Source organism: Nicotiana tabacum, chromosome 10 (assembly GCF_000715075.1).
Source record: "Nicotiana tabacum cultivar K326 chromosome 10, ASM71507v2, whole genome shotgun sequence".
In the NCBI taxonomy this organism is placed as follows: domain Eukaryota; kingdom Viridiplantae; phylum Streptophyta; class Magnoliopsida; order Solanales; family Solanaceae; genus Nicotiana; species Nicotiana tabacum.
This window is the reverse complement of record NC_134089.1, coordinates 37,300,035-37,321,724: the sequence shown is the minus strand read 5'-3', so window position 1 is coordinate 37,321,724 and position 21,690 is coordinate 37,300,035. Positions and strand designations below refer to the sequence as shown.

Genomic DNA, 21,690 nt, shown 5'->3' with positions numbered 1-21,690 from the left:
CCATTCCATTTAATTTGTCAATCTCTATACATAAGACCATGAAAAATTATATATCCAGCAATTTCATTTACTTTTTTCTTTTCAGTATTAATACTTTATCAAATCAATGTAAAGTACTTTGTAAAATTTTTATTATGTAGTGCAAACAAAAACACCAATTATATATATAGCTTAACCAACCAAAGAAAATAATTGAAAATAACGAAAAATAATGATGTAAAAATTGTTCAATATGATGTAATGAGAAAAACAGAGGATCATACAAATTAAGATTCAATAAAAGTCTCACTTTGCAGTACATATCAAACAAAGCAGAAAAAATGTATCTACACAAGCCAGAAATTACATCCAACTAAAGACAGTAAATACAGACGCGCATGTTATAGTGTATCCGACATCCCAACAATCACATTATTTTGTAATCGAGATATGAAAAATAAGAAAAAGAATCGTACTACTCCTATTACAAATGAGTATATATCACTACACTTTCTTATCAAACTTCTATCCTTTGTTTAAAAAGAAAACATTCTAGAATAGACAAAACCTCTAAGGATTAATCGACTGGAAAACAATAAAGCCTTCCGTTGGCAAATAGACCATAAACTAATTCTAATGGTTCTTTTGCAGAAAGGTAATATTATAGTACACAGTTGTCCCATAAATACAAGCCTCTAGATGGTAGGAGACATGAGAAAATGAAAAAGAAATTAGTTTGCCTATCAAGATGTTGCTGAGCAAAAGATGACAAATGAAAAGAGACAATAGATAATGTGGGCAAAATGGAATTTCTTATAGAAAGAAGAGAAAATTGTTAAATTGATCTGGCACTTTGTTTTGCACTATTATAAGTACAATAAAAGATATAAAAAGTTTACCCATAAATGTTATTTTTGGTAGCATCTCAAAGGACCAAAACTGATATAGAGGTGGAGCTTTAAAAAAATTGACAAACTGAACATTTAATAACTACAGTAGACTAAACGATCATTCCTATTTATTAAGCAAAAAGATGTGCACACCTACAACACGTTATAACTGATGGCAGATGAAAGAATCCCAATTCAATACCACCTAATATTTTCATCTAACATATTCATTTTCATTGATTTAAAGAGTAATATGGTCATTCAGCTTTTGAAGGGCATTTAAGTAATTCGACTTTAGAGGGTCTTCCCACTTTTAGTATAGTATAGTATATATATATATATATATATATATATATATATATATATATATATATATATATATATATATATATATATATGATGTAGGGCTATATTATAGACTAACCAAACACAACAATAGTTATGCGGGGATAATTTTCTTAACCTCCAACCTAAGCTGAGATTATTTTCTTAATCCCTCCAACCAAATGACCAATGATAAAGTGAACAAAATTTTTTAGAGAAAAGAAAATGAAAGAATGAGAATCATAGATGCACAAACAAACAAACAAGAAGATGCAAGTATCATAATTCTTCATTAAATTGGTAAGAGGTACAAAGCATATATATCTACATATATACTCCACCTTGAATTCTTAATGACAAAGAACAGCCCCAGATGTAGATTGCCCTTAGTTATCAAGATTATACTATAACTTATCACACAATTGGTGGTTTTATTTAAATACAATATTTGGCCTAACACACGTTTTTTTTCACTCAAATATATTAAGCCATGGCCAATACTCTTAAATTCAAGAACATTTTGAGTAAGTTGATTAAATAAGAGAATCATAAAAAGCAGGCATATGAGGTGACTGGTAAGTTGCAAGAGTACTCCATGGTAATTCATGTGGTGAACTATAAGGATGATTTTGAGGTCCAGAAGTGAGTGATGAATATGCAACATTACTATTGTATCGATGAGACAATATTACATCTTCATCGATTCGACTCCTTTTTCGTGCTTGACATTCAGGATCGACAGACCTTATCTCGTTTCTATCAACCTCGGAATCAGATTCGAGTTCTTTAACGTTTGATTCAGATAATTCATCACATAGAGATGGTAATGACAAGGGTGAATATGAGTAGGACTTGCAGCTTAGCCTACAACTTGAAGCATGAGCTTTTCGTTCCTCCATTATTCCATCTAGAAATCTTCCTTGTGCTTCAAGTTTCATCCTCAAGTTTCTTTGAACCTTTCATAGAAGATTTCATCTTAAAAACTTTCTAAACATGGATGAAAATCACTAATTTAAAATTTACCTCAAGATGATCGCTTAATCGCCTTCGTGCATCCATATGCATTTGTAGTGCTTCATTAAGTTGAGCGCCCCTATACATATTAACATTGAGTTTAACTTCTTTACACTAACAGCAAATAGCTATTGATAAGTAGTAACCTGAAAAATAAGGCATGTTACCTACTACAACAGGTTAAAATACACTGAGAATATAGATATTATTTACACTATTTGTTTATATAAGTAAAATCCATTAACATTTCATACCAAATTTTGAGCAATATTAAGAGTGAAAATAGAAAGGGAACGTTGGCGTAACTAGTAAAGTTGTTGTCATGTGACCTGAAGGTCACAGGTTCGAGCCGTGGAAACAGCCTCTTGCAGAAATGCAAGGTAAGGCTGCGTAAAATAGACCCTTTAGGGTCCGGCCCTTCCCCAGACCCCACGCATTGCGGGAGCTTAGTGCACCGGGCTCCCCTTTTTAGTGAAAACAATGGTTGGAGGAAGAACTTTGTATAAGGTTTAAGGAATGAAGAAGTAACTCACGCTGTGGCACTGAAATTTGGCAAAATTTCTGAAATGCTTCTCCTTTCAAACTTGCCAACTATATGTTAGAAAATGAAAAGCCAGAAAACTAGAAAACGTTAGTATATTACATAACTTGCATGTAGGAAATGGAAATTCCAAAACTGTAAAAGGGAAGAGACTTACTAACGGGATCTTCACGTACAAATTTTGACATCCTGTACTTCTGTTGTGATTGAAAGAGAAAATAAGAAGTGAATAATAATAAAGCAAAGATTTGAGCTTTTGCATACATACATGATCAGTTGAGTACTAAGTTAGCAAAACAGAGAAAAAGACCAAAAAACATAGGACGTTTATGAACAAGCTTATGAACTCAGAGGCAGACCTAGGGTGTTGGGAGTGAGTTCAATTGAATTCATTATTTTACGCACAAAACATATATATACATGTGTGCATGAAAAACACTAGAAAGTAGACTCCTATTTATGAACACATATTTTTCAGGGAAAATCAAAATCTTGAACGGAAAAAGCTTAAATCTTGAATTTGCCTCTGTATGCTTGAATGTTGTATCCATCTAAATATTTTAACCTAGGAAGTAACAAGGCTAGCATTATGACAACAGAAACTACAAATGAATCAGAAAGAGGTGGAAAGATGTTTGGCACAAAAGATAGAAATGATATGCAATTAGGAAAGAGATCATCACAAGGGATATAAGTAAAAACCTGTAGGTGGCTTTTAACATGGAAGATAGTCAGTCCTTCAATTCCCATAACCTTCAAAATTCCTTTTGGTGTTGCTCCTGCAAGCCAATTTAGTTTATAAGAAATGAAAAAGGGATGAAAACGATGTGTTTAAAAGGTATTGAGATATAATTAAATAAATAAACGTGTGCTCTTACAAAACGGTTTAAACTTTCATTTGAGATGGTCACATAGTTCATTATGAAATCGAGCAGGCAAGAGGTTCTCGGTTCAAGTCTCACCGCCACACATTACTAGAAAAGGCATGCACGTGAGATAGCGTGACAAATACATAATTAAGTAAATAAAAGTATGCTTACTTTCTGGACCTCCAAGCTGAGTAACTGCCTTCTCAAACAGGTCATGAAGTTGTTGAGTCCATTTCAGTCTCTCCTTTGATGAACAATCGGACCGATTCGAACCCATATTGGAACTCAGCAGCTCTTTGAACTTCCCAGGCATTGCAGAGGAGCTATGCCAAAGAAAGAAGACTTAAAGTAAAGCTGTTGTCAAGATAATGTTAACAAGTTGATGGATTCTATGTAAAAGGGTAGGTAGAATGCTGCTAATTTTCGGAATAAACCAAGCTAAGTTAAAAAGAGTCCCCAACTTCTTATACACAAGATCTTGCTTTTTATATCATTTGGTGAAGAGAACTAAACTCATAAGCAATAACGAGCTAACAAGAGTGGTAAATGTTGTCACTTTTCTATTGGAATTATCTTAAACCTGCCTAAAGAATCGAGTTAGAAGACAAAATAAGGCATACAACGGGCTAACTACAAGCCAGCTTTCATTCTCAATTTTTCAGACAGCAGCTACCACTCTGAATCTTGATATGTTCCATCTATTTTCATCTTTTGGTTGATACCGTTAACTAAATCCAAATAGCACACCATTAATAAAAACTTTACAGACCACTTATCGATGTAATCAGGTCTTTCTCTGGAAATTATACCTGGTAAAAAAGCATGTAGTCTACATAATCCAACAGCATTCATTAGTTTATTTCCCCAGACCCCACACATGTGGGATTATACTAGGTTGTTGTTGTTGTTTATTCATTAGTTTATGTAACAAACTATGCAACCATCAAAATAACAAAGCACTATGTAACAACAAACATTCTTTTTTTACAAATAACCATGAAACATTTAACATGATAAGAGCATGTAAAGTAAATTAACCAACTTTCTATATATTGGGATTTGGTCAACATCCGAACATGGATCAAGGATAGAAGAGAAACCTCTTTATCCCCTTTCTAAGCATATATAAGAAAAGAAAAATTACAATAGCATATCCATTACAAATGTAATATTGCTGTACTATTCTGTTAATGGCGAAACAATAGGATTGATGCCCCCCTGTCCTCTGATTCATGAGATGACTACTGTCTTGCCCGCTTCATACAAGACGGGCATTTGTATTGCTTTATACTCTCAGCTTTAGCAGGTGTTATCTTCACACACTTTCCATGGTACCACTTCTCACAGATGTCACAGCCAATCCAAAATTCATCAGCGCTGTAGTTCCCACCACAGCTTCCACAGAGTGTTTCCCCATGTTCTTCTTCATCCTCCTCGTAGCTTTCATCTGCCAGGTTTGGGGTGCTTTTAGCCTGACCATCATTAGATCTCTGCACAAAACGGGGGGAATGGCATTTAGCAACGAGGGAGAGAGCGAGCAAGCGCATACATAGTCGATCATGAAACTCTGAGAGAGAAACTAAAGGAACTCAATATAAGAGTACCATGGTGTTACCGATATTATGCATTAGTAGTCCTAATACCAAGGGGACCTACAAACAAACTAAAGGGAAGACTTGGATGTTTTCCCTACCTTTATGCTACCACGTGATCTGCTCCCACTATCTGCACTGGGCTTATCTTTTAGAGGCTTTCTTTCTGTCACAACTTCAAAGACGGTGGGCAGATCATTCATCATGCTGAATAGACGCTTCCTGTCCAACAAGTATCGAAATAGAGTTATCAAAGACGAAAGCACAAAAAAAGCTCTAAGCTCCGTTGGGAATTTAAGCGCAAATCGCAAATAAAGTGTGGGCTTTACTTGAGAAAGGCGCAAAAAGAGGGAAAAAACAATTTTTTATGTGTAGTCCAACACTAATAATCATAAACATGAATAACTAACATATGGACAAAAAAATTGAAAAACAATTATGATAGAGTGAAGTATCAATTGTTTAGTGTCGTTTCTTCAGCGTTAAGCTCGTTGGCAAGAAAAAGTATGCCTTAGAGCCTTGATGATGACACTGAAGCGCCTGCTAAGTGAGGAGGCGCTCAACATGTTTTGAGCCTCGCTTCAGGGCTTAAGCGCGCTTAAAGCGTGCCTTTGGCAACACTATATTGAAAATCAGGATAACATAAGACTTTCCAGCAGAAAAGTTACACATAAAGTATAGTTTAACCAGGCACAAGTTAAAAAGGACCAAATCAGAAGGTTGTCCACAAATGGCCGGTAGAGTGACTATGTCGTAATTCTTTTAACCTCTTACAAACCTCCATTCATCCACCAGAAAAGAAGATAATGGGGTGATGAAAGTGGTGAATAGGACTATAAATAAGGCAATTCAACAACTTTATCTAAAGCAATACCCAAGAAAAAGGATTAGATGCAATGCAAAGTAAGGGATGGAGCAATGTGCAACTTTTCCCCTCCAAGAAGAGTAAACTATGAGATTTCTAGGAAAGAGAGCGCCTTGGCAAACAGGTGATAATTTCCTTAACAATTTTTCTCTTTATACGCAAATGCATGTTTATTATTACTAGAAACGTAATCTAGATTAGATAGAGCAAAGTGTCTAAGACTTGTTATTAGCGCCAAGAGGTTGTCCCCTAAAGAAAGTGCAACCAGAAGGAAATATCAACTCAGAAAACATAATGTACTTTCTACATCTAAATCAAGGTAATCTAGTGGCAAGATAAGTCTAGACACCCTTGAACAATGGAGATTCTGAAGCTTTTGCATATTTAAGTTGCATGACTATAGATGTTCCTCCACTTCAGATGTCTAACATCCAAAGAAACAATTTCCAGCATTAAATAAAATGGTCAGCCTTTCAGAAATCATGGGGTAAAACCATTAAAGAGTAGATTGACATCTGAGCAAACAAAATTAAGAACTGGCAATACACCACATCAAACGTTTACAGCAGAATATAGTTTCTCAATTATGCCCAGTACGTGAAAAGACTGCAAAGAAAAGCTTCAATAATCTACATCACTTCAGACCACAGCTTAAGTCGGTGAACAATCTGACGGTACTCACAGAAGATAAAAGCACAGAGAAGTGTTATGCAGTAAATTGATAAGTCTATGAATGCTGGTCTCTTTGGAAAGTTTTAGTCCATCAGGAAAATCTGGCAGATGGTTCCTGCCTGCATCTTTTGGTGTGTCTGGTCAGAAAGGAATTGCAGGTGCTTTGATGGGATATCAACTCCTTCTATGGTTCTTAAGGCTAGATGTCTTCAATGGTTGTATAGTTGGCACAATTTAGCTCCTAATGATTGTCATATTAACTTTTTTGATTTTGTTAGCTCTTTAGCTCTTGCTTAGCTCTTTTTGTTCATAGCTAACTGTCTTTTATGTACTCTCTTTTGTACTTCTTGCATCTTCTGGATGCCATCTATAAAATTCCCCTTCATAAAAAAAATTATGCAGTAATTTATGTACTTTATAGAAAGTTAAGGATAGACATCAGAACTCGTAGAACTAACTTTTAAAGGGCGGTACGTGCACATGGAAGATACATGTAATCAATCCTAACTACCAAAAGGCTGTTTTGGTGAACACTAAAATCTTCAAGAAAAAAGTTACAATCTCAATACACGACAAGCACGACAAAGATATACAACCAACAGAATGCATCCCCTCTGCCCCATCAGGAAAATATATAACCATATATACTAAAGAAGAATTCATCTTTTGGACAAACAGAACTTGTCTCACTTCAAGATTGAATGAAGTGGAAGGTGCAGAATAGAGACCTGATAGCACAGAGCAGCTATTTATTTGCTTAAACCGAGCACTGTTACCGTTGAATGACAGTCTTAACAATGTACCGTATCCAACATTTCAATGTATAACTGAGAATAACCGTGCTTCTCCAGTACAGAGAATCCTCATAGAAAACGCACAATAAATGCCAAGAAATACTATGATCAGGCCTTTCTGACACGTAGCATAACATAGGCAGAATTAGACGGTACTCCAGTTTATACTTTATAGGATTCACTGAAAGGTCAAAACAGCATTAGCATCGTTTCTTGATTAAATATGGTTCAGATAACTCGTCTTCAGTGTGTTGCTAAAGGCAGATGTATTAATTATATCAGCTACAAGCATTAAAGGTCCATCTTGCAAATTCACTTTCCCTATTAAGTGCCCATATCAAATACTATAGACTCTCGGACCAAGTTCTGTTTTTTATGCTTTTTTCAGAAATCTAGACCAATTATAAGATGGATCACCATTTGAACATCGGTAGACCTAGACCTTGGTTTAGTATGCTGCCTGCTTCATTAACGTTCTCTTTCTTAAAGCTTCACCTCCATTACACAATTAAGACACTTTGGCTGCAGAAACTCTCACGAGATTTCTCTATGAAGTCATAACAAAAATAAAGTTATCTTCGTTCTAATATTTTCCTTAAATGTATAAAATCCAAAAAGAGAAAATGCTCCATGATATGTACAAGGAGTTTTTTGCAAATTTCTATCAACAAAGCCAGAGAAGTGAAAAGAATTCAAGATAATTAGATGATTCCAATGCTTACAATGGCTTATTGGGAAGTTCCCCCTCGAAAATTGCCTCACTCAACCACTAAAACATTCAATTATAGCCAATTAGCAACTTTACATACAAAGAGAAAGTTATCCCTCTTCTTCCATGAACTTCTACGTGATAGCAGGAACCACCTAAGGGACGGGAGAGGAAGGTGACCGTTAAGAGTTACAAAAGTACCCCTACGCTTCACAAGAGGAACAGCAGAGGGATCCCGCATTTTCATAAAGTGTTCTCAAAATCTGTAAATGCCGATTTATCTCAATTATAATAACCACCAAAAGAGTACCTTTCATTTCGGTTAAGGCGAGCTCCAAAATAGAAAGACACAGAAAGCAACCAACAATCACTGTGAACAGCAACGAGGGAAAGCCAATCTCTACGATTCATTCCATCCCTAGCAAAATTTATCCCAAGTGCTGGCTCTGGGAGCTCAGGTGGTACTTCCTCGGCAGGAAGGTTGACTTCCCAAGTTTCATTTGGATGTCCATACAGACACAAATTTTCCTTCTCTACACCCAAGCAATGACACATTTTAAAAATCACACAAAAAGAAAAAATGTCAAACAAGACAAATTTACCTTTTAAGAAACAGGAAAAAACTAAAATAAGTCGCAACAGGTCCAGTTAAAACTCTTCTTTAAACAAAGTCACAGTTCATGTCATTTTGTTCAAAATTCTCCTTGTTAACAATGTTCCTACAAATATAATTTCTCTAAGCAAAAACATATCTAAACTATTTAAATCAACAAAAAATCTTAGAAATAAACACTTTCGTAGACTAACAGAAAACTCATTTATTAGCACTAAATAGTCAAACTAAGATTATCAGTTTTCTTTTTCACATCCAGTTCTCAAAAAATTTAAATTGACAGCATCATGTATTACTACAATCAAAAGCCATAAAATCCACGATCTACAAGAAAACGACAAAGTAAATTCAACTAAAAATTACCTGGATCACACAGATTGTAGAATTCATCCACATCTGGAAAACAAAACCAAAAAGATTCACACTCAATTATTCAAGAAAATACCAAATTACAAACCAAAAGGGAAAAAAGATCGAAACTTTATTAAAAAAAAAAAAAAAAGAACATGGGTATCTATATTTATGCATGAAGTACCATAAGTTAAAGCACGAACTATGCCAGTTCTACGAGCGTTGTAATCTTTGAAGATCTCTTCTACAGTACGAGGACTTGAAGGAATTGAGGCCATTTATTAACCTCAGAAGAAAAGAAAAAACGAAGAGAATTTTTAAGAATTTATATCTGAGATCTACGAAAAGAAGAAGGAAAAAATTACTGGGAATTGTTTAAAGAAAAAGAACAAATTGAATTGAGAAAGAGAGATGCGAGTGTTGGGAGCTTATGCTACGTGATGAAAATTAATTAATAAACATACTAATAAATAAAGGGATTTTTACCTATCTATACCATATATCAAATCTTATTACCAAAAATGTTCATAATTTGTTATTTACCCATGCAATCCACACTTTTACTACAAATTATATACCAATCCAAAAATAGGTAGATTTTGCCATTAAAAAAGCCCTAAAATGAAGGCACCAGATCTGATGTGATTCTGTCAACGATTTTATTCGAATTTTGAAACAAAGGAGATCTCTCTTCCTGATGAAGGCACCAGATCTGATGAAGGCACCAGTTGCGTAATTATCTCCTTCCTCAACAGAAAGAGATCTCTGTTGATATCAGCTACAACAAAAAACGCAATCAAATTGTACAATTACTGAAGAGAGACTATATCTGTTCTTCGTCTCAAATTGTACAAAATTGCTCTTCGTCGATATCAGTACTCAAATTGTAGAAACTATATCTGTTCTTCGTCTTTTTTCCTATCAACTACACGAAATCATGTCAAAAATCCCAATAATGCTGAAATCGAATGGTAATTGGGATAACTATGGCAGATTTAGAGATTTTGAAGTTGATGCCATTGTGGTAGATGATAATGCAAGCTACGGAATTCTCAGTTCTACAATTGCAGAACAATTATCGATTGATACATCGGATAAAATTATAGAAATCAAATACATTGTGAACGAGAATTGTCCTCCAATGGAGATTAGGAATGATATGGGGGTTCGTGTGTATATGGAAACCAAAAAGGAGAATAAAAACTTAGGTCTGTATCCTTTATGTATAAGCGTAAGAGATTTCAATATGGAATTGGCAATCAACAATGAAAGCACCAGTGCAGGTATGTTTGATTCGACATTGCAGAGAGTTATGGTGTTACTATGTTATTTACAATATTACTACAATTACCTACAATTAAACTACAAAGCTCATATAGTACTGAAAAGGATAAAGCAATGTTGCTTTCAAAATTATCTACATAGAAACTACATTTATGAATTTATTGTTTGCAGGTTCGTCTGGATCTCTAAACTTACTTGAATTTCCATCCTCACCAGCTATAGAGGAATATCAAAGTGAAATAATAACTGAATCTACGCAAACATATATTGAAGAAGGACAAGTTTATCAGGACAAGCAAACAGTAGCTGCTGCAATGAAGAATTATTCAGTGATGCAGAAGTTCCAGTTCAGAGTAAAAAGATCTAGTCATAGAAGGTATGTAGTTATTTGTGGATAATATATCAGCAAAATCAGTGTATAATTGAAGATAGGTGGGTTTTATAAATTGTAGTTAAATTGTAGTCAGTTTGTAGTTAATTGTAGTTTTTTCATAAATTTGTGTAAATATTGTATTTCTTTTGTAGCTACTGGCTTATATGTGTTGTTGAAAGCTGTAAATGGCATTTCAAGGCAACGTCAATTAATGATTCGGCAATGTTCAAGATTTCAGCCGTCAACACACATGCTGCCTAATGGACGAAACATTCATACAGCGCAAACGTACTGCAGCAGTACTTGGTAGCATGGTCGTTCCAAAGTATTGTGATCCTAAGACTGTTTACACACCAAAGGACATACAAACTGACATGTTATCCGAACATGGACTGAACCTAAGCTACATGCAAGCATGGAGAGCAAAGGAAAAAGCTTTACAGTTTTTGAGAGGGAATCCGTGTGACTCCTACAACAAATTACCCAAATATTTTTATATTCTTGAGAAGAATTATCCTTGTTCTGTTGTTAAATTGAAGAAGGCAGCAGATGATTGCTTCTTATACGCATTTGTTGCTCTTTGTACATCAATAAATGGTTGGCAACATTGTAGGCCGGTAGTAGTGGTTGATGGGACATTCTTAAAGTCAGCCTACAGGGGGATTATGCTGACAGCAAGCACCATGGATGCAGCAGGTAAATAATGGAATAATTTTGTACTTATTTTGTAGACAGTCTTTAAAATGCAGTTAAATTGTAGTTATTTTGTAGTTATATAAAAGAATGTAGTTAACATGTCTATATTTCTCAATATATATTGTAGTTGTTATTTAATCATATTTTATGTCTTAAAAATGTAGGTACTATTTTTCCCTTGGCATATGCTGTGGTTGATTCTGAAAACGACGCGTCTTGGAAGTGGTTCTTTGAGCAATTCAAGGAGGCATATGGTGAAAGACCTTCAATGTGTGTTGTTTCAGATAGGCATGAGAGTATACTGAAGGCAACATCAGTTGTCTATCCAGGATTGGCACACTACTCTTGCATGTGGCATATATGGACAAATATAAGGTCAAAATTCAAGAAGGGACATCTACAATTACATGAATTGTACTTTGCTACAGCACGGTCATACACTCTGGATGAATTTAATGAAAGGATGTTGAAGATTGAAGAGGTAGACCTGCGTGTAAAGTCTTACCTATATGATATTGGCTATCATAGATGGTCAAGAGTACATGCAACGGTGAATAGAACTTTTACTATGACGTCAAACATTGCCGAGTCGTTGAATGTTGTAACAAAAGATGCAAGAGAGCTTCCAATATTTGATCTATTTGAGTATATGAGGACTCTTCTTGAACGTTGGACAAAAGAAAAGTTATCGAAGGCAAAGAGTACTTTCACATACCTTGGTCACAAATACAACAAAGAATTGGAAGACAACAGTACATTATCTCAGAAACTAAGGGTAAGATATTTTTTTTGGTGCAGTAGAATCAAAAAAGTACTAGCTGCAGTGTTTCCAGATTGTAGTTAAACTGTAGTCAAATTGTCGGTAATAATAGTTTGTAGATGAGCTGTAATATATTTGTTGCTGATTTGTAGGTAAATTGTTGATAATCCATTTTAATGATTGATGTATTATTATTTCTGTTTGGTCTTCAATTGTAGGTGAGGGCTTTAACAGATCATATACATACTGTGTTAGATGGTGTGAAGCGGTACATTGTGTGTCTAGAAAACAAGAAATGTAGTTGTGGACAATTCCAACTTGATGAACTTCCATGTGCGCATGCTTTGGCAGCATTAAGGCATAGGAATGAAACATACGAAAACTATTGCTCTCCGTATTACACAAGGAAGAGCCTTCTGCTTACCTATGAAATGCCAGTAAATCCTCTTCCTGATGAAGGCAAATGGGATGTGCCACAACATATTTTGGATGAGGTAGTAAAGCCACCGGCGGGAGATAAAAGGCAGCCAGGGAGACCTCACAAGGAAAGATATAAAACATTTGATGAAATAAAGTCAAAGAAATACAAGGTGTCATGTGGCAATTGTGAAGGTGAAGGGCATAACAAAAGAACTTGCAAGAATGCGCCGAAAAAGAAATGAATATCATGTAGTTAGAATAGTTATTCAAAATAAATGTTAGTGAGCTCAAATTATCGGATTTTCTTGTGTAATTGTTTAAGTTTTTGAAGATGAATAAGAAGTATAAACATCAATTTGTGTATCTGCACTATTTATGTTTTTATGTATTCTGTCAAGCATCTAAAGTTGTCTTTTTTTTATAGAATAGTTAAACTTTAATATTTACTGTATACAAAAAAATTGATATTAATAAAGAATGCATTCAACGTAAATTGTATCCAGATTGTAGTGAATATGTAGTTTAACTGCGTTAGAACTGTAGTCATGTCATTCATATGTAGAGGAGTTGTAGTTAAAATGTAGTTTGACGTAGTTTAAATGTAGATAAATTGAATTTTTTTGATAAACCTTGTTGATAAAAGATGGCTAAATTATTTATATGATTCCTGTATTTATTTTATCTTTATGTTGTGTGACAAATGATAGTTATATACAGATATTACTTCGCACTTGAAGGTATTTATAAAAATAACTTGAAGATTAAAGTCAAATTATAAGACAAAGCTGTTGCTGTAAAAATGTAATCAGAGTACTCGAGTATAATGTAATCAACAAAAAGTGTTGTAGAAAACCAAAACGACATATTTCCTACATTGTTTTCCAATTCAACTACCAAATTTCACAGACCAAACTAGGAACACAATAGTCTATTTCTTCTTTCGTTGCACTCTAGTCCTCTCGTTTTTTGCCGGAGCACCCTTCCTCCTTGCTAGCCTGCCAGTAACCTCACTCTCACTGATTGACCCATCTTCTTGCTTCTTTGTTGCATAGTCCCACAGTAGAGCTCCATAGCGTCTACGGTGTTGGTCAATATCAGAAAGATCTTCCTTTGGGATTGCCAAATCTCCAAGGCTAACATACTCCGCAAATGCAGCCACAAATACACCACAATCGCTGCATAAGATGAGAATTTTTCATTATATAACAAATGATTAAAATAAAAAAATTAAACATATAGAAAGGGAGATTATTTTTTTACACTGAGCCTTCCTTTTGTTGTGGAATCTCAGCAACCATCCATTGTATGTCGAGAGGGTCCGTAACTGGTTTCTCGATGTATGCCTTTGTGCTCTTGAAGTTAATGTCTTTACGTTTACCATAGAAACCAGTGCATGACAAATACAGAGGGATAATGATTGAAAACTTGTCAACCAATGTCTCAACTGTTTTATGACGGTTTGCTCTCACCATGGAATCATAAACATAAAGTTGTCTGTCCTGTATGTCAAAAACTAGCAACAACCAATGGAAGTTCTCTACAAGGTTCACAGGTATGAGCACATAGTCAACAAGATCCCAGGCAACATTAGCAAGAATTCTATACCCAAGAATATATTCTCCAACATCATCCTCGGGTTTAACAACCGAATACCTTTGTTCCGGTGGAGAACTTATGAACTTGTCATAGATTCTTTCAATCTTTGTCTTGAACAAGCAATCCGTGGTTGTGAACCTAGTATTATTGTTGGGGCCATATTTGCCTCTTTTTCGCAGATAATACATAATAACATCAATGTGCTGCCAAAATAGAATAAACATATACAATAAGGTACGGTGTAACCACACTTGTCTACAAGACAGCTACAGATTAACTACAATTTGAATTTATTAAAAACTCTAACAGATTGCTGCAAATTAGCTACACTATAACTACAGAAATATAACAGTTAGTCCAAGTACCTCACAAAATGTAATTTAATTGTAGTTTGTATGAACCATAGTGAACAAGTACTATATGTACAATTGACCCATCAGACTACAAAACAACTACACATTAACTATATTTATGCACTGTCTACATTTATTCACTATACAGAGGAACAAATGAAACATACCACCTAACTTAAGGTCCCAATAATCAGCAAGTTCAACCTACAGTTAATATTAATAGGCACAATCACAAGCTCTACAATATTACTACAAGGTAACTACAGTTGTGGTACACAGAGATTCCAAGTCAGTCAAAAGTACCAAAATTCCAGTTTGTACATACAATCATCATCACATATGATACATAAGGTCCATAAAAAGCAAAATTTCACAGCTGAGACATAAATATAGTAACATATATATGTTGTCTACAATATTACTACAATTACACATCATAGCTGAAAAATAAACTACAATTACACTACACAGCTGAAGACAAAACAGATATTGTGAATGATTATGTTCTTTATACTTACTATATTATTGATGACTTGTCCGGGGTGAGCAAGGTCATAAAACCAGTCCTTCTTATCAATCTTTTCACAACTAAAATCCAACCAAGGCTTGATTTGGTTATCCTTCTTGGAAAAGTAATATTTCCTCCTGTAATAACAAAAAAATATCAAATACAAAAAATTGACAAAACGAATTACAATTTTAAAGTATAAAAATGGTGAACAGACAGTGTAAAATGAAGCATTCATACCTTCTAGATACTTTATCACTACGAATGTATAACCAGTTGGTGAACCTTTCTGTCAATTCAGGATCTACATTTTCACCTATGACACTTGTGAAGGGGTGCTTGAGGTAAAAAAATTTAGGTCCAACAGATGTGCTGCCTCCAGAACTATACAAAGATGTGAAAGGTGATCGTGCATGTTTTCCCGGTTGCCTGGTTCTACCGGGATGAACAGGGGTTGATTCATCTGGTATGGGCTCGCCATACATGACCAACTGTGATAAGTTTTCTGGCAGCTCAAAGTCATCCAATGTCAAACCTTTGTTTTCAATGCCTTCAGGAACAACTTTTTTATCAATGCCTTCAGGAACAACTTCAGTCACAGTCACACCGTGAATTGGCGACTGTGGAACTTCACCTTCTGTAGATAAGTGTAGATCTATGTAGATATGAACAGTATTATGGAGTTATAGAGAATATAGAGAATATATTACCTGTTTGTTGTGCCTCAGCTACTTCATCAATTACTGGTTCTTCCTCAATATTTCCTTGTAGATGTTCTGCTGAAACTTCAGCTTGAATGAATAATTGGAAATGAGAATTGTAGATATATGTAGGAATATGTAGTTAAGGTGTAAATTATTAAAATTTTGCATAAAAACCTTATTGTAATGAAGGAATGGTTCTGTACCTGCTTTATATGCCTCAGCTGCTTCTTGGAAGTCAGGATATAAGTCAACATGTGGTTGAAAATGTTCTGGAGAAATTGTAGTTGCAACACATAGTAAAAAAATGATTAGTATAATTAAATAATGCTGTCTTGAAATTTATAGATATGTATGTAGGAATTTTGTAGATACCTGTATTGCTTGTGCTTCCATGCAGTTGATCACCAGCATTGAACTGGAATTGCTGGTTGTTCTCTCCTTGATGTTGGTAATTATTTTTTGTTGAACTACCAGCAAACTACAATTTTGGGGAATATTTGAGACTACTTTATTCATATGTCTTAATTAGTCTTAGTACAAAATTATATGTAAATTCTTACCTTTGACTCGTCCAAATCAAACCTCTTGTTTATCACATTCATAACACCCTTCAAAGATTGATCTATGAACTCTCGAAGGCTTGAGAGTTCCTAAAAAACAGCCTTCCTATAGGCATCTAACTTTCCATCAACCTAAAAATTAAATATATAATTAGTTGGTAATCTTATTCTAACTGCTACAGTTACACTACAATTCAACAAACTATAATTGTTATAGATTTATACCACAAATTAACTACAATGTATAACATACTATAATTGTTATGTAATGAAGTCAAAATGTAGCAAATTATGTCAATATATTGTAGTTATTCATAATACCTGCACAATCCCCTTTTCCAACTTCATGAGCTTGCTACTGACAGATTCAATGTCCTCTTGACAATCTGTATATTTGGGTTCAAATGATGGAGAAGCAGTAGTTGGAACATGTGATGGTTGAGCACCATGTTCATCTTCATATTGAATCTTGTCTGGCAGATTAAGCACTCCAAGCTCTTCTCCAGATTCAATCATGTTTGTGAACTGAATGATGAAAATAACAGTTAATTCAAGTGACAAAAAAATGTAGATTCAATGTAGTTATTATGAATGTAATTGTAGCATCATACAAAAGTGGAAAAAAATACCTTGATCCACTCAGGCTTGATCATCTTCTCTTCAGTTGCAGTTAACCAAATCTGCTCCTTTGTAGCTGACCATCTTAAAATGCGAGGTATAGATTCAGAACATCTCGTAGCAAGCTCGGTGCTGACGGACGAGCAACACTCATATAGCCACATTTGCAAGGCTAATGAGCATCCCCGTATCAGATAAGAATGTACATGGGGATTAAGACGATGTCGGACAGATTCAATAACCTGCTTGAAGGATTTGATACCCCATGGGTATGACTCAAAATTACCAGACTCTATTAGAAAGAACATAAACTTGTCTATGAAAGTCACATGGTCTTTATCAGAAGGACAAACAAAAAATTCCAACATATAAAGAATGTACAACTTCACCGCATCCACATCGTTTGCCCATGCTTTATTAGTCACTACATTTTTCAAATGCCATTTCTCAACCCCTTCTTTGTTCGGAAAATATGTATTCATTAAAGGGCTAACATAGGTGGAAGTGTAACCATAGTCTGAAAACTTATTCACACAATTAAGACCAGTTATCAACCCAAATTCTCTCAAGGAAAAATTCAATTTTTTACCCTTAAATAGTACTGAAAAATATGAGTCAGTAGACTTTGTCAATTCATACTTCATCAGAAGATGAAGTGATTGGTTTTGCATACAGATTGTGGGGAGACCTAATAAGTAACCAAAACAAGTTTTTCTGAAAACCCTTAAAGCATTCGGAGAGAGTAAAGCTTGTATCTGGCTAGGTATGCTAGGATCACACAAACTGTGGAATCTAAGCACGCCATAATCAACATTTTGTTGTGCAAAGTAAGGTCCATTCTGTAGAAAATATAAAATTAATGAATATTAGTAGTTTGCATAAAAAGGAAGCAGTAATCTACATATAACTACATGACAAATACAAAATATAACTAGAAGAAGAATAGCCTACACACACCTATAACTACAAAACAATAACAGAAGAACAATGCACGTGTAAACATTATCTACAGGATGTAACAGTTACTTCAAGTATCTCACATAAATGTAGATTAACTGTAGTTAGAATGAAGTTAAATATATGAGTTATACAGGCTAAAATAAAAAATAACATATCTACAATTTAACCATTAGCCTACCCACACCTATAACTACAAAACAATAACAGAAGAACAATGCACGTGTAAACATTATCTACAGGATGTAACAGTTACTTCAAGTATCTCACATAAATGTAGATTAACTGTAGTTAGAATGAAGTTAAATATATGAGCTATACAGGCTACAATAAAAAATAACATATCTACAATTTAACCATCAGACTACACATCAACTACAAACTAACTACATTTATACACTGTCTAAGAGTCACAGTTCCAATTAAACTACAAAATTGAGACAAAGAATCTACAAAATTAGGACAACACCATATTTTACCAAAATACACTTTAACAATCAAAGAAGAACAATGCACGTGTAAACATTATCTACAGAATGTAACAGTTACTTCAAGTAACTCACAAAATGTAGATTAATTGTATTTAGAATGAAGTTAAATGTAGCAGCAATACAGGTTGCAATGAAAAATACCATCTCTACAATTTAACGATCAGACTACAAATCAACTACAAACTAACTACAGTTATACACTGTTTAATAATCACAGTTCCATTAAACCTACAAAATTGCGACAAATAATCTACAAAATTAGGATAATACCACATTTGGCCAAAAAACACTTGAACACTAAATTAACATTTGAACAACAGATTTTTACAACCAAAATCAAACTACAAAACAGTGAGGAAACATAAATAGTGTTTACCTTTATTGAAATTTTTTCCTTAACCAATTTTGGTACTTTTTTTGAGGGTTTTTTCTTTTTTGGTTTTGATGAAGAAGGAGAGACCTTGTGTTTTTTCACAGATGGAACTTTGGGGGAATCATCTACACTCAACTCTTTCCCCTTGCGTTTGAGTTGATTCTCGACTAGTTTATCAACTCCACCAACATCAACATCGTGCAAATGCTTGCTTCTCATTTCCGCACGAATTTGTCTAGGAGATGAAATACCAGTAGTTTGTTCACTTGCATGCGTCGATTGTGGGTTTTTGGGTGGTGATTTTGGTGTTAAAACACCCAAATCAAAGGTTGGAATATCAGCTAATATAGCTTTTGATGATTTTTTTTTGGGAGAGTGTTGGTTTTTTTCATGATTTAGGAGTTGAAGACAAAGATGGAAGTGAATTCAAATCGTGGGGGATACAACTGAAGGTAATTAAGTGGAGAAGAAAGTGATGGTAATTGTGGGTGAGAAGAGATTGTACGAGAATGGAGGAAAAACTGAAGGTAAATCGTGGGGGTGGGGGGAATTAACTGAAGGTAAATCGTAGGGGGTGTGGGGGGTGGGAGGAGAGAGAGGCGGGTAAACGAAATAACGTGAAAATACGGTCCTAAAATCACGCCTACAATAAATGAAGGAATAATTATACCCTTAATTTGAATTATGGTATATAAAAGGTAATTTGGTATGCTTAAATGTAATTAACACAATCCTTAAACAATGAAGGTAATAAGGTTTGATATATGGTATAGATAGGTAAAAATCCCATAAATAAAGGGAAAAAATTAGAAATCGGAGCCACATTTAGGGCTATTGTTTAAAATATAGCCAGCTGAAGTACATAAATAGCCCTCAAAGTGGATGATTTAAAAAAAATCTCGCTTACCCAGTGGCAAAAATTTCAAGTTTAACAAGTGTTGTCCCTTTTTTCTCGTAAAAATAGCATGGACTAGCCAGTTTTCGAACTGGCCATTCAAAAATAGCCAGCAATTACAAAGTCATTGAAAAATAGTCATTATTTTGCTGCAATACGGAAAGTTCCAGCATAATATACTGGAGATCGGTACACCTGTGTATGAACTTCCAGCATATTATGCTGGAACTCCAACACACGGAAAGTTTCAGTATAATATACTGGAGATTGGAGCACCGGTGCTCCAATATATTATGCTGGACCGGTATATTATACTGGAGTATTTTTTCGTATTTTAAACAATGTTTTCATTTAGATTTATCTTTACATAAAAAGTGGCTAAATTTTGATTACTTTTGAAACTGTGACTATTTTTAAATGATCACTTATAAATCTGGCTATTTTTGAATTTCTCCTTTATTTGTCCCATAGGCAATACTTTAAACTTTTGACTCTAAAATTTCGTACGTGGGCAGGAATCAAAAGTTAAAGACCAGTTCAAAAAATGTCATATTTCTTTGCATAGTAGTTAAATTATTACAATTGAAGAATACGGCAAAATTTCGCTTTTTCTTCATAAGACTTTATGAAAATTATTTGTGCATCTACTATCTTTCTTGTTTGTACAGAGAAGAAGAAAAAGTAGAACTAGCATAGAACAAGCTGAGAAGTAGAAGAAGCGAGTTTTTGTTATTTGTTTAAGTTATGGTTACTTTTTAAATACTTTGCAAATGTTGGTCAAAGAGAAACTTTCAGCCAGTTATTAGCAATTGAAGTCGTCGTTCTTAAATCCAGAACCTATAAATTTTATTCCTATAGTTATATTTTCAGATTTTTTAGAGTGTATTTGATGTATTTAAGTTACTGTATTCATGAATACAGTATTATTTCTAGGCGTGAAACAGGGATTACAGCTAGACAGATTTTTGTATTCGAGTGTATTCGACTGTATTCATGGCATGAAACATGGGATTAAAATTGGACAAGTTATTGTATTCGACTGTATTCACGGTGTGAAATAGGGGATTACACTGTTTTTAAATGGAAAGTGAATCAATTAACATAATAGACTCCTAATATAACTCAACAAACTCAATTATAACATACAAATTTTGTATTTTCAGTTATAAAAAAAGATTCTCAACCGAAAAACACCCAAAAACATAGCAATCTTCAAAGAAATTATATAATACATCTGAATACATAAATTATATTAATTAAAAAAACATATGAATATATTCATGGAATATAGCGAGACAGTGAATACAATGAAATACATAAAATACATCGGGATACATTAAAATACAATGAAAAAAAGACAATGAATACAATGAAATACATAGAATACAATGAAATACATAGAATACAATGAGATACATTGAAATACAATGAAAAAAAAGACAATGAATACAATGAAATACAGCGAGATATATTGAAATATATTAACAGAAAATTCAAATTGCCTAACCCCCAACTCCGTCATCTTTGTTCAAGAACAACCCTAATGTCGTCTCGTTGAAGCAACATCAGTATCTAGTCCTCGCTCGTCGTCACCGTTACCTCCGGTTGCCGACAATCCAGCACCGCCTTTAATTCCAACTGCTCTTGCATCGGAGATCGTGCGTGATCGAAGTTTCCATAGATTCCAGAAGTAGTAGGGAATCAATCACGAATAGTACCATTCAGAATCGATGTATTTCCAAAGATTTTCTGGAAAAAAAAAAACTCTAAAGAATTGGCCACTTGCCACCTGAAGGATTTGGGAAGCAAGACGTCGCTGGATTTGTTCCCCCTTTTGATAATAAATCTTTGGAAAGGCTTCGATAGAGGCACTGCCAATTGTTGAAATT

General features: G+C 34.3%; 3 protein-coding genes across 3 annotated transcripts; 1 reads left to right on the top strand and 2 right to left on the bottom strand.

Moving 5' to 3' along the window:
• Positions 1–1,468: 1,468 nt before the first annotated feature.
• Positions 1,469–4,038, bottom strand: LOC107793605 (myb family transcription factor PHL5-like). Its single transcript, XM_016615993.2, has 6 exons — positions 3,789–4,038; positions 3,451–3,527; positions 2,906–2,945; positions 2,741–2,798; positions 2,217–2,286; positions 1,469–2,149 (listed from the first exon to the last, which is right to left on the bottom strand). Exons 1-6 carry the CDS (start codon positions 3,928–3,930, stop codon positions 1,727–1,729), a joined length of 810 nt encoding a protein of 269 aa, XP_016471479.2. The 5' UTR covers positions 3,931–4,038; the 3' UTR covers positions 1,469–1,726.
• A 603-nt stretch (positions 4,039–4,641) lies between these two features.
• Positions 4,642–9,655, bottom strand: LOC107793606 (PHD finger protein ALFIN-LIKE 1). The gene is made up of 5 exons (XM_016615994.2): positions 9,398–9,655; positions 9,226–9,258; positions 8,560–8,782; positions 5,311–5,431; positions 4,642–5,107 (listed from the first exon to the last, which is right to left on the bottom strand). Exons 1-5 carry the CDS (start codon positions 9,489–9,491, stop codon positions 4,859–4,861), a joined length of 720 nt encoding a protein of 239 aa, XP_016471480.1. The 5' UTR covers positions 9,492–9,655; the 3' UTR covers positions 4,642–4,858.
• A 495-nt stretch (positions 9,656–10,150) lies between these two features.
• LOC142165080 (uncharacterized) lies at positions 10,151–12,988 on the top strand. Its single transcript, XM_075223715.1, has 6 exons — positions 10,151–10,496; positions 10,669–10,873; positions 11,023–11,051; positions 11,102–11,566; positions 11,731–12,341; positions 12,545–12,988. The coding sequence occupies exons 1-6, from the start codon at positions 10,151–10,153 to the stop codon at positions 12,986–12,988; spliced, it is 2,100 nt and encodes a 699-aa protein (XP_075079816.1).
• The last annotated feature ends 8,702 nt before the right edge of the window (positions 12,989–21,690 follow it).

Excerpts from the sequence above, each read along its gene's own strand:
- LOC107793605 (XM_016615993.2), bottom strand. The coding sequence starts at position 3,930 with ATGCCTGGGAAGTTCAAAGAGCTGCTGAGTTCCAATATGGGTTCGAAT. Across the intron at positions 2,946-3,450 it reads ATGTTAAAAGCCACCTACAG|AAGTACAGGATGTCAAAATT; the intron begins GTTTTTACTTAT and ends CAATCACAACAG. Across the intron at positions 2,799-2,905 it reads TGTACGTGAAGATCCCGTTA|TTGGCAAGTTTGAAAGGAGA; the intron begins GTAAGTCTCTTC and ends TCTAACATATAG.
- LOC107793606 (XM_016615994.2), bottom strand. The coding sequence starts at position 9,491 with ATGGCCTCAATTCCTTCAAGTCCTCGTACTGTAGAAGAGATCTTCAAA. Across the intron at positions 8,783-9,225 it reads CTACAATCTGTGTGATCCAG|AGAAGGAAAATTTGTGTCTG; the intron begins GTAATTTTTAGT and ends GCTTGGGTGTAG. Across the intron at positions 5,432-8,559 it reads CGCCTTAACCGAAATGAAAG|GAAGCGTCTATTCAGCATGA; the intron begins GTACTCTTTTGG and ends CTTGTTGGACAG.
- LOC142165080 (XM_075223715.1), top strand. The coding sequence starts at position 10,151 with ATGTCAAAAATCCCAATAATGCTGAAATCGAATGGTAATTGGGATAAC. Across the intron at positions 10,874-11,022 it reads AAAAGATCTAGTCATAGAAG|CTACTGGCTTATATGTGTTG; the intron begins GTATGTAGTTAT and ends TTTCTTTTGTAG. Across the intron at positions 12,342-12,544 it reads CATTATCTCAGAAACTAAGG|GTGAGGGCTTTAACAGATCA; the intron begins GTAAGATATTTT and ends CTTCAATTGTAG.